The sequence below is a fragment of the Arachis ipaensis genome, chromosome B07 (genome assembly GCF_000816755.2).
Source record: "Arachis ipaensis cultivar K30076 chromosome B07, Araip1.1, whole genome shotgun sequence".
In the NCBI taxonomy this organism is placed as follows: domain Eukaryota; kingdom Viridiplantae; phylum Streptophyta; class Magnoliopsida; order Fabales; family Fabaceae; genus Arachis; species Arachis ipaensis.
The window spans coordinates 62,265,327-62,278,438 of record NC_029791.2 but is presented as its reverse complement, the minus strand read 5'-3'; the positions used below and the strand labels follow the sequence as shown (position 1 = coordinate 62,278,438).

General features: G+C 40.4%; 1 protein-coding gene across 1 annotated transcript; it reads right to left on the bottom strand.

Moving 5' to 3' along the window:
• Positions 9,155-10,153, bottom strand: LOC107607291. The gene has a single exon (XM_016309261.1). It carries the CDS (start codon positions 10,151-10,153, stop codon positions 9,155-9,157), a length of 999 nt encoding a protein of 332 aa, XP_016164747.1.

Genomic DNA, 13,112 nt, shown 5'->3' with positions numbered 1-13,112 from the left:
TATCAGTTTTGACCCTCCTAATCCTTGATGCTCAAAGTCTTGGACCTTTTCTTTTGATTTTTCTTTTCTTTTCAATTCTTTTTGCTGTTTATTTTGCTTCAAAAATCAATCTTTTTCTTATTTCAGAGAATCAATAATACTTCTCTAAGTTCCTTCTCCTCAAGAACCAATATTCTCAACTCCAATATCAAATATGCACAGTTAATTCAAACATTCAGAAATAGAGATAGTGCCACCATCTCAAGCGAACTAGAACACACAATATATAACTCAAAATCTCATGCATTTTACTACTTCTTTTTCTTTTAATTTTTGTTTAAGCTCAGTGCACAATACATGAGACATCCTTTTAAAATAAACATAAAATACTAAAATAAACAACTAAACTAGAAAGCCAGGAAATCCTACTAGTGATCATGCAAACTCAGAAAAAATAGAAAATAGAATAAAATACTGAAAAACAAACATAAGATAAAGAACAGGAGAATAAAACTCAACCACCTCGGTGATGGTGGCTGCTGCTCCTTCCGAAGAATCCTCCAGAGTGTTTAAGCTCCTCTATATCATGCCCCTGCCTTCTCTGCTCCCCCATCATCTGGTAGAAGAGAGCAGAATAATCTTGGTGCTCTAGCCTCAGCTAATCAACTGATGATATCAGCTCCCCTATAGATGTGGTCAACTGATCCCAGTAGTCACAGAGAGGGAAATAAACTCTGCGATGCATCTCTGAAAGATCCTGTGGAGGCGGGGAAACTAGATCCTACTGTGGTCCCTGCCTGAGCTCTCTAGCATGCTCCATACCCTTCTGTATGATCGGTCTCTCAACTCTGATCGGGGTAACTCCATTAATGTGAGCTCCAGCTACTACACATAGCCGGTAGATGAGATGAGGGAAAGCCAGTCTCATAATGGTGGAGGACTTGTCAGTTATCTTGTAGAACTTCTGAGGGATCACCTCGTGTACCTCCACCTCATTGCTGAGCATAATACAGTGAATCATCACTGCTCTCTCGAGTGTAACCTCAGAATGGTTACTCGTAGGGAGGATGAAACGTTAGATGAACTCCAACCATCCTCCAAATATTGGCTTAAAGTCATGCCTACCCAGCTAGTACGGCTTGCTTTTAGAGTCCCTCCTTCACTGAGCTCTGGGGAGGCAAATGTCTGCAAGAACTTGATCCAACCACTGGTGAGTGTTGAACCTGCGAGTGTATGACTGAGGGTCCTCTCCGGATGGTGGTAACTATAGCGCCACCCTTACACTCTTGGGGCTGAACTCCACGATTTGCCCTTTGACCATGGTGCGCTAATTCTTTGGCTTCGGGTTCACGCCTCTGACATGTTTGTATGTCACCCAAGCATTGGCGTAGAACTCCTACACCATTAATGCTCCAACCTCAGTCTCGGGGTTGGCCAGAATTTCCCAAATCTATCTTAGAATTTGATATAGGATCTCTGGGTACTCCTCCGGCTTCAGAGCAAAGCGGACCTCAGGAATCACCTTCTTCTTGTGCACCACCTCATAAAAGTGGTCCTCATGTGTCTTGGAAAAGAACCGAGTGAAGTCCCATGGGTCGGAGGTAGGCACCTTCTCTTTCCTCTTCCTTGATGAGGATTCTCCCTTCTTGGGTTCCATGGAGATAGTAAAAAAAAATAAAGGACCAAAGCGGAGCACCCAACACCAAACTTAAAAAGTTTTGCTCATCCTTGAGCAAAATAAAGAGAGAAGATAAGAAAAAGAAAAGAAACTAAAAGAAAGAGATAGAGAAGAATAGAGAAGGGTTTCAGCTTTGGTGGTGAAGAAGAAGGAAAAGAATGTTGGAAGTGTGTAAGGTGAAGATGAAGGAAGTAATGAGATAGAAGCGTGAAGTGTGGTGAAAGTGGGTGAAGAAGGAGTATTTATATGTGAGGGAAGGGTTAGGTTTGGTTATGGGGTGTGGGTGGGGGAGGGGGGAAGTTGAATTTGAATTTGGGTTGTTGGGAGGAGAGAATGATGGGATAGGTGAGAGGGGATTGGGTGGTGTGAGAGGTGGGTTGAGAGAATCAAGGGAAGTGATGGGTGATGGAATGGATAATGGATAAGTGGGTGAAAGAGGAGAGAGAGATTGGATAAAGTTTGAATAGATAAAAGTGGTTGGGAAGTGGGATAAACCATTGGCCAAAACCATGCATCCGTCTTCAAAACTCCCCCCTGGGCGTTAAAGGCTGGTTCTGGCGTTTAACGCCAGAAGGGGGACACTTTGTTTTTTTTTTTCTGGAGCATCCCCGGTGCTAAACGCCCTCCCTGGCACTTAGCGCCCTAACGGGGGTACTAAATTGAAGTAAAACTCCTAAAATGGGCGTTGAACGCCCATTTCTCTGCTCCTCTCTTGGCGCTAAACACCAATTCTGGCATTTAGCGCCCCTAGTAGGTCGCCTTCAGGGTGTGCTATTTTTCTACCTAAGTTTTCTTGTTCCTGTTCTAAGCGTTGTACATGATAAAAAAAACATTAGAAAAACTAGGAAAACTATGAAAATAAAAGAAAAAAATGATATGAAATCAAAGTAAAGAAAAACTAAATCAAAACTGAAATAAAGCAAAAATAAAACTAAGGGATACGTATGGTTGGGTTGCCTCCTAACAAGCACTTTTTTACCGTCATTAGTTTGACGGGCAGCTCCTCTAAGGAGGAGGATCATAGGGGCTCAGATCTTCAGTCCTCATTGTGAATTTCTTTCCTGTGCTCTCATGAATTAGCTCAACATGCTCCAGAGACAGGATTTTGTTCACAGTATGTGGTATGACTGGACTTCTTGCGAAGACTACTCTCATGCCAAGTCAGAAGTCCTCAGTAGGAATCTTTTTATTCCTCCAGCCCTTGGGTACTTTCTTCTGAGGGCCTCCTCTATCTTTGGTGGGAAGTGAGTGCTCGACACCAAACTTAGGTTTGATGTCAGGGGGAATTGTATAGCTCTCCACCAAGTGAGAAAGCTTGAGCATTAAACTCTGTACGCCAGTGCCTCCTTTGTCAGAGAGTGGTGGAGGTTTAAAAATATTGAATAGTATATAGTCCTCATGCATTCTCAAGACTAATTCTCCTCTCTCTATATTGATCAAGGCTCTCCCAGTGGCTAGGAACGGTCTGCCTAGGATGATGGAGTCATTTGTATCCTTTCCTGTGTCAACTATTACAAAGTCTGCAGGGAGGTAAAGGTCTTCAACCATTACTAGAACATTCTTCACCAATTCGTATGCTTGCTTCCAGGACTTGTCGGCCATCTCTAGTGCAATTCTTGTGGACTGCGCCTCTTTTATCCCCAGCTTCTTCATCACAAAAAGAGGCATCCGATTTATGCTTGAACCAAGATCACACAATGCCTTCTCAAGTGTCATGGTCCCTATAGTACAGGGAATCAGGGAGCTTCTGAGATCTGGCATCTTCGTGGTTACCCTCTTCTAGACCAGTGCACTACACTCCTTGGTCAGTACTACAGTTTCATCTCCCTTCAAGGCCTTCTTCTCAGAGAGTACGCTTTTCAGATAGGCCATAAAGGGAGGTATCTTCTCTAACACCTCAGCAAAAGGAATATTGATTTGTAACTTTTTAAAGATTTCAAAAAATTGAGTGAGTTTCTCATCCTTGGTCTCCTTTGCAGTTTCTGAGGGTATTGTACTTTAGGCTCCTTTTCCACTAATAGGACGTGCAACAGTGCTTCTCCAGCTTCTTTTTGAGCTTTTTCTTCCTTCAATTCCTCAGTAGCAAGCACCTCCTTAGGCTTGGCCTCCTTGCCCATGATGAAGGCCTTGCATTCTTCTCCTGGATTTACCTCTGTATTGCTTGGATGAGTGTTGAGAGGTCTCTCAGGTATCCTCTTGCTCAACTGACCCACTTGTACTTCCAAGTTCCAAATTGAAGTTTTTGTCTCTTGCATAAAGCTTTGAGTGGTCTTGGAAAGCTTAGAGACTATTGTGGCTAGATCAGAATTGTCTTGGCTCTGAGAGGGTCTTTGTTGCTGTTGAAAGGGTCGGAACTACCTGTTGTTGAACCTATTCTGATTGGTTCCATTCTGATTATTGTTGAAGTTCTGTTGGGAACTCTGTGGTTGCTCTTTCCACCCAAAGTTAGGGTGGTTCCTCCATCCCTGATTGAAAGTATTCGCATAGGGATCATTATTAGGATTTTTGGAGGAACTTCCCATGTAATTTACTTGCTCAGTGGTAGGTTGAGCATAGCCACTAGCGTCCTCTTGGGTGTAGCTCCCAGTCATGTCATAGGATGCATCTTGGGTGTTGACAGCTGAAACTTGCATCCTAGTCAAGTACTGAAAGATCATACTAATCTGTTAGGACAGGATGTTGTTTTAAGCCAAAATGGCATCCGGTATGTCCAACTCCAAGACTCCTTTCTTTTGAGTAGTCTCAGTGTTCACAGGGTTTCTCTCAGAAGTGTAAAGATACTGGTTGTTGGCAACCATCTCAATAAGCTCATTCGCCTCTTCAGGCATCTTCTTCATGTGTAATGAACCGCCTACAGAGTTTTCTAGTGACATCTTGGCCATCTCAGAGAGGCCATCATAAAAGATCTGCATCCTAGTCCAGTCAGAAAACATGTCAGGAGGACACTTCCTGATCATCAGCTTGTATCTTTCACAAGCTTCATAAAGGGACTCTCCATCTTTTTTCCTGAAGGTCTAGACATGCACCCTAAGCTTCGTCAGCTTCTATGGTGGAAAAAATTTGGTCAGAAATCCTATGACCACCTTATCCCACGTGTCCAGGCTCTCCTTGGGCTGAGAGTCAAGCCACTGCTTTGCTCTGTCCCTCACAGCAAACGGGAAGAGCATGAGCTCGAAAACCTCAAGATTCATTCCATTCGTCTTCACTGTGTCACAGATCTATAGGAAGTTAGAGATGACTAAGTTGGGGTCCTCCTACGGGAATCCATGAAACCGGCAGTTTTGTTGCACTAGAGTGATCAACTGTGGCTTTAGCTCAAAATTATTAGCACCAATATTAGGTACTGAAATACTGCGCCCATAAATGTTAGAAGTGGTGGCAGTGTAAAGAGCTCAGATTCCTCTTTGCATGCTCTTTAGCATTCATATTTTCTCCATTAGGGTCCATGTTGAGCTCTTCATCTTCCTTCTCAAAAGTTTTCTTGAGATTCTCTCCGGCTTTGTAAGCTTTGGTTTGTTGCAAATGCTGCATCAAGGTCCTCTCAGGTTCAAAATCAAACTCAAGAAGGGGTTCTTTATCCCTATTCCGCCTCATAAACAAACAAGAGATAAAGAAAAGTGGGAGTATCTATGTCAACGTATAGAGAACTCCCAGTAGATATCCTATGTAAAAAGAAATAAAATAAAGTAAACAATTAACCAAAATAATTAGAAAATTAGAATGAGAAAATAATTTAAAAATTTTCGAAAACTAAAACGAAAAGAAAAAAATGCTAAAATTTTCGAAAATAAAAAGAGAAAAACACTAAAGGGACACCAAACTTAAAATCAGAAATTAAAGGAAAATAAATAAGACGAAATTCGAAAATGAAATAAGTAATCAAAAATTAAAACGAAAAAGTAAATAAAAAACTAATAAAAAAATACCTAATCTAAGCAACAAGACAACTGGTAGTTGTCAATCCCCGGCAACGGCGCCAAAAACATGGTGCGCGAATTCGAGATTCCCACAACTTAACCGGCAAGTGCATCGAGTCATCCAAGTAATACCTCAGGTGAGTGAGGGTCGATCCCACGAGGATTGCTGGACTGAGCAACAATGGCTATCCAGTTGGACTTAGTTAGGCGAATAGAAAAAGGGTTTTGATTTTTGAAACACCTAAAATAGTAAATAAACAAGAAAAGAAAGCAAATAAAGGTTTGGTGTAAAAATAATATGAGAAAACAGTTAAGGCTGCGGAGATATTTATCTTTCTGGATTAAAAGTTCTTACCAACTATTTTAACAATGCATGATTCATTCAATGGCAAACTTTAAATGTCTAACCCTAATCTCTTAGTAATTTAGCCTTCTTGATGCGTGAGCATCTTTCCTATCTTTTCCTAGTGAATTTGCATTTGAATTTGTAAGTTTAATCAAGATTTAAATAATTTGGAGCCATTATGAATGCTACTTTGACTTGTCCGCAATTTGGTTTATTTCAGGTAGTATTCAAATGGTTTTGATTGGGCTTGTGTAGAAGAAAAGGGAGAAAGTGGATGATGTTGTTAACCCTGACCTCCTTACACTCCAACGGGCATAACATAAGCTATAGAGGTCCAATTGATGCGGTTCTAGTAGTATAATAGTATACACTTTTCTCCTAGATTGTACGGCCTTGGTGGCGCCTAACTTGGGATTTTCCAAGTTAAGCGCCGGATGAAGACAAGCACGGCAATTGCATACGGGAAGGGTGGCGCCTAACTTGGGATTATCCAAGTTAGGTGCCAGATGCACAAAAATACTCCAAGTTAGGTGTCAATCTTCAAGATTTTTTATGGTCCCCACATTCCCTCAAGGAAAAGCATGAGATTTTTTATATTTTTTATTAAAACTTTATTTTATTTGCAAATAGAAAAAGATATTATTTAATTTTAGAAAATATATTTTACACTAATTAGGATTTGATATAAAAGAGAAAAGATTTAGCCCTTTGAGCTCTCCTCTCTTTTACGGACCTCATTCCACCGTTTACAGTTTTTTTAGAACCCTAATTTTCTCTCTGAGCCATGAGTAACTAAACCTCCACTGTTAAGGTTAGGAGCTCTGTTTATTGTATGGATTGATACTATTACTCTTTTATTTTATTTAATGTTTTGATTTCAATTTCAAGAATTTGTTTTTGTTCTTCATCTTAAGGATTTGGGTAGATTGGAAGAATAACCTTTATTCTATTTGAGTTCTTGTAAACCTTGGAAAAGTAATTTATTTGAACAATAGCGTGAAAACAATTTCTCCTCAATCACTAATTATCTGTACTTAACGGGATACGTGACATATAATCCTCTTATATTTGGGTAATTAGGATTTTTGTGGCTAATAAACTAGAATTGGACTTAAACTTCTAATTGACATTAAGTGACCAAGGAATTGGCAGTTAACTAGGTTAAAGGAGACTAAATTACTAAGGAATTAGGGTTTAGTCAAATATAGTTTGCCATGAATTGAATCTTGCATAATTAAAATAGTTGGTAAGAAATAGAAATTTGGAAGATAAACAACTCTGAAAGCTTAACTGTTTTCTCCCATATTCTTTACATCAATTTATTGTTTGCCTTAAATTCTCTAAATTTACTGTTTAATGCTATTGAACTCTCAACATCTTTTTCTGCTTGTCTGACTAAGTAAATCACTCAACCATTTTTGCTTGATCCATCAATCTTCGTGGGATCAACCCTCACTCATCTGAGGTATTACTTGGTACGACCTGGTGCACTTGCCGGTTAGTTTGTGGGTTATAAATTCTGCACCATATTTTTGGCACCATTGCCGGGAATTCTTTGTGATTGACAACTATTAGTTGTTTGATTGCTTAGCTCAGGCGTTTTAGCGTTAATTTTTATTTAAATTTTTGCTTTAATTTTCGAATTTTTATTCAATTATTTTTCCTTAATTTCTGAAATTAAGTTTGGTGTCGCCTAGTTATTTTTATTTTAATTTTCCTATTTATTTTTCTTATAAATTTTGAAATTTTTGCTCCAGATTTTTCTTATAATTTTCAAATTTTATTGCTTTACTTGTTTAGTTGCTTTCTATTATTTCTCTTACTCAGGTTACCTCACTGGAAATTCTCTTCACTCTGACGTAGAGATTCCAAGTTTTTCTTATTTCTGTTTGTTTCTGAGGAGGAACAGGAACAAGGAACCTCTTATAGATTTTGATCCTGAACCTGAGAGGACCTTGAGATGGCATTTGCAACAAGTTAGACTCTACAAATCGGGTGAAAATCTCAGTGATACTTTTGCAAAGGAAGCTGAAGAGTCCACCATGGATACGAATAATGCTGTCAATGCTAATGTGGTTAATCAGAATGGGAATGAGCAACCTAGAATGCTTGGTTCATACACTGCTCCCACTCCTGATTTTTATGGGAGAAGTATTGTGGTGCCTCCTATAGGTGCAAACAACTTTGAGCTGAATCCTCAGTTGATCACTCTGGTGCAATAAAACTGCTAGTTTCATGGACTCCCGTAGGAAGACTTAAACTTGTTCATCTCTAATTTTCGGTAGATCTGTGATACTGTGAAGACCAAAGGAGTGCATCCGGATGTCTATAAGCCGATGCTCTTCCCATTTGCAATCAGGGATAGAGGAAAGCAGTGGCTTGACAGTAAGCCCAAGGAGAGCTTGGATACTTGGGATAAAGTGGTCACCAAATTTCTAAACAAGTTTTTTCCTCTTCAGAAGATGACTAAGCTGAGGACAGATGTTCAAACTTTCAGGCAGAGAGATGGTGAACCCTTATATGAAGCCTGGGAGAGGTACAAGTCAATGATCAGGAGGTGCCCTCCTGACATGTTCTCAGACTGGATTAGGCTACAGATCTTCTATGATAGGCGTTGAACGCCTAGCTCTCCTTCCCCTTCCGTCGCTGAGCGCTAGTTCTGGCGTTTAACGCCAGTAAGGGGTACCTCCAAGGTGTTCTGTTTTCACTCCTAAGTGTTTCTGCTTCTGTTCTAGGTGCTACACATGATCACAAACATTAAAAAGCAAGGGAAAACTATGAAAATTAATAGAAAAATAAAATAATATAAAATCAAACTAAGATAAATGAGAAAAAAGAAAATAGAGATACTATATACAAGGTTAGGTTACCTCCCAACAAGTGTTTCTTTACCGTCATTAGCTTGACAGATAGCTCCTTTACGGAGATTGATAGGGGCTCAGATCTTCACCCCTCATGGTGAACTTTCTTCCGGTGCTCTCATGGATCAGTTCAACATGTTCCAGAGACAGGATCTTGTTCACAGTATATCGAATGACTGGATTTCTAGTGAAGATAACTCGCATGCCAGGTGAGAAGTCTTCAGTTGGAATCTTCTTGTTCTTCCAGCCTTTAGGTACCTTTTTTTTTTGTGCCTCCTTCCTCAAAAGCCGGTGATGGATGTCCAACACCAAACTTAGGTTTGATGTCAGTGGGCTCTGTAAGACTCTGCACTAAGAGAGAGGGCTGAAACACTCAGTGTTGCACAGTGGTACCTCCTATATCCGATGGAGAGTGGGGGTTGGGGATTTTAAACAGGATGTGATCCTCCCTTAGCTTCAGAACTAGCTCTCCTTTTTTAACATCAATTAAGGCCTTCGAAGTAGCTAGGAAGGGCCTTATGGAGTTTTCTCTGTCCTCTCCAGTGTCAAGTATCACGAAGTCTGTAGGGAGGTAAATGTCTTCAACCTTTACAAGAACATTTTCCACCAAGCCATATGCCCGTTTCAGGGGCTTATCTACCATCTCTAGGGAGATTTTGATAGGCTGCACCTCTTGAATTCCCAGCTTCTTCATCACAAAGAGAGGCATAAGGTTAATGCTAGAGCCAAGGTCACATAATACCCTCTCAAAGGTGATGGTCCCTGTAGTACAAGGAATCAGAAAGCTTCCGAGATTTGGCATCTTCGGAGGCAGCTTCTTCTGGACCAAGGCGCTGCATTCCTTGGTTAGTACCATGGTCTCATCTCCCCTCAATTCCTTCCTTTCAGAGATGGCATTTTTCAGACAGGCTATAGAGGAGCGTTGCTTCTTCAACACCTCTGCAAAAGAGATATTGACTTGCAGCTTCCTGAGAACTACCAAGAATTGAGCAAGTTGCTCATCCTTAGGCACCTCTTGCATAATTGGAGAGGGTTGTTCCTCATGCTTCTCCATCTTTATGGGATCATGCATGGTAGCACTCCCAGTCTCCTCCTGAGCCTTGATCTCCTTCAGTTCCTCAGTAGCAGGCTCCTCCTTGGGTTCAGCCTCAGCTTCTATAGTAAGGGCCTTGCACTCTTTTCTTGGATTTACTTCAGTGTTTCTCGGAAGAGTGTTGGAGGGAGTCTCGGGTATCCTCTTGCTCAGCTGACCTACTTGTATCTCCAGATTCCGAATGGCAGACCACATTTCTGCCATGAAACTGTGAGTGGTCTTGGAGAGGTTAGGAACTATAGTAGCCAGGTCAGAGAGGCTTTGAGTGGGATTCTCCATCTGGTGCTGAGAGGGTTGGAACGGTCTATTATTGAATAGGTTCTGGTCCGTTCCACCCTGATTGCTGTTGAAGCCTTGTTATGGCCTTTGCTGGTCTCTCCACCCGAAGTTGGGGTGATTCCTCCTTCCCTGGTTGAGAGTATTTGAATAGGGATTATTGTTGGAGTTTTTGCAGGAGTTTTCCATGTAGTTCACCTCCTCCATGGTGATCCAGGCATTGTCACCAGCGTCTCCCTCTTCAGCTGCCTCTTGAGAGTTAGCAGCTGCGCTCTGTACTCCACTCAAGTGCTGGGAGACCATGTTGATCTGCTGGGACATGAGCTTATTTTGAGCCAAGATGGCATCCAGAGTATCCACTTCCATGAATCCTCTCTTTTGAGCAGCCCCAGTGTTCACGGAGTTCCTCTCAGAAGTGTACATGTATTGGTTGTTGGCAACCATGTCAATGAGCTCCTGCGCCTCCTCAAGCATCTTCTTCATGTGGAGTGAGCCACTAGCAGAATGGTGATAAACCCCAATTTCGTGATTTATCTTATGCTTATTTTGGGAGATTTTATCACCTTTTCCCACATTTATTCAATGAAATTGCATGGTTTTGTAATTCTCCCTTGAATTGTGCTTAAATGTGAAAACATGCTTTTTAGGACTTAAAATATCCAATTTTAATCCACTTTAATTCCATTCGATGCCTTGATATGTTTGTTGAGTAATTTCAGGTTTAGAAGGCAAGTATTGGATGGAAGAAGTGAGGAGAAAAGCATGCAAAGTGGGAGAACTCGTGAAAAAATGAAGGAACCGTAAAGCTGTCAAGCCTGACCTCTTCGCACTCAAACGACCGTAACTTGTGCTACAGAGGTTTAAATGAGGCGGTTTTAGTTGCGTTGGAAAACTAACATCCGGGGCTTCACAATGATATAAAATTTGCTATATGTTGCTTCGTGCTCAGAGGCGCGCATGCGCTATGTACGCATGTACGCCGATTCTGCCCGTGGGTCCACTTTAATGAAATCACCCCCAGCGATTTCTGAAGCATTTTGGGCCCAATCCAACCTATTTCTGATACTATTGAACCCAAGGATTGAAGGGGGAATGAACCAAGTAGTCATAGTTTAGTTTTCACCATGTTTTAGGGCAGAATTCTAGAGAGAGAGGCTCTCTCCTCTCTCTAGATTTTAGGGTAGTTTAGGTTTAATTTTCTTAAATCCAAGTTTTAATTCTTGTTTTGATTTAGTTCTTCCTTTTAATTTCTTGTTATTACATCTCTACTCTTCTAGTTTTACTTGCCATTTCCTTTATTTTTTCCTCTTTTATGTTTATGAACCATTGTTGAATCTTGATTTCTTTTAATGCAATTTTATGTTTCCATGTCTCTTTCATGTTGATCTTGATTGTTATTATTGATTTCTTGCAATTGGTAGTTGGTAGATTTATTATTCTTGCACTTTTATTATGCTTTCCTTTCATGCCTTCCAAGTGTTTGATAAAATGCTTGGTTGGAATTTAGAGTAGATTTTGAGCATTCTTGGCTTGGAAAGAGTAATTAGGCAATCTTGAGTCATGAAAACCCAACTTATGTTGGTGATCTAGAGTTGTTAGCTAATATTGTTTCCATTGACGCTAATCTTTTGCTAATTTAATTAGTAAGTTGATTAGGACTTTTGGATTGAGATTAGCTAGTCTTGTTAGACTTTCTCTCATGGAAGATAATATGATACCTTCTTCCAATGTTGGAGATGACGTAATGAGATAAATTCTTGTTTATTATTGTGATATGATTGATTAATCTTGTTTGACTTTCTCCCTATGTGTTGGAGTTGACTAAATAAGATGAATTAATCATTGCATGACTAGGATAGAAAGCCTATGATCTCAATCTTTGCCATGAATGTCTCTCTTTATTACTTGCTTTCTTTATTTACTTGTTTGATTTACTTTTCTTGTCGTTTATTTTGTTGCCCCTCTTAAAAATCAAAAACCCCCTTGCCCCCTCATAGCCAATAATTAACCACTTCATTGTAATTCCTTGTGAGACGACCCGGAGTCTAAATACTCCGGTTAATTTTTATTTGGGGTTTGTTACTTGTGACAACCAATATTTTTGTATGAAAGGATTATTGATTGGTTTGGAAACTGTACTTTACAACGAGACTCCATTAGATAAATTCTAAACCGTCAAAAATTCATTCATCAAGTGGTCCAGTGACATCTTGGACATCTTAGAGAGGCCATCATAGAAGATCTCTAATATGGTCCACTTTGAGATCATGTCAGGAGGTCATCTTTTGATTAGCTGCTTGTACCTTTTCCAAGCTTCATAGAGGGACTCTGCTTCTTTCTTTTTGAAGGTCTGAACTTTCACCCTAAGCTTACTAAGCTTTTGAGGTGGAAAAAACTTGGTCAAAATCTATTGACCACCATCTCCCAAGTGTTCAAGCTCTCATTAGACTGAGAATCCAGCCATAGCTTTGCTATGTCCCTTATAGCAAAGGGGAAGAGCATGAGCTTGTAAACCTTTGGATTTGCTCCAATAGTCTTGACAGTATCACAAATCTGCAGGAAATCGGAGATGAATTTGTTGGGTCCTCCTACGGGAGTCTATAAAACTGGCAATTCTTATGTACTAGCGTGACCAGTTAAGGCTTAAGCTCAAAGTTGTTTGCACCAATGGCAGGTATGGAGATGCTGCGTCCATAGAAATTAGATATGGGTGTAGTGTAAGATCCAAGTACCATTTTTGCGTTGCCTCCAGCGTCTGGATTGGCTGCCATATTTGTATCTTCTGCTTCTTGTTCAAGAGCTTCCGTGAGATTTCTTCTGGTTCTACTAGCCTGAGCTTGTTGTAGACGCCTCCTTAGATTTCTCTCAGGTTTAGGGTCAAGGTCAAAGAGGGGTTCCTTATCCCTGTTCCTGTTCATATAAAAGAAGAAAGAAACCATGAAGAGGAAAAGAAAAGAGTCTC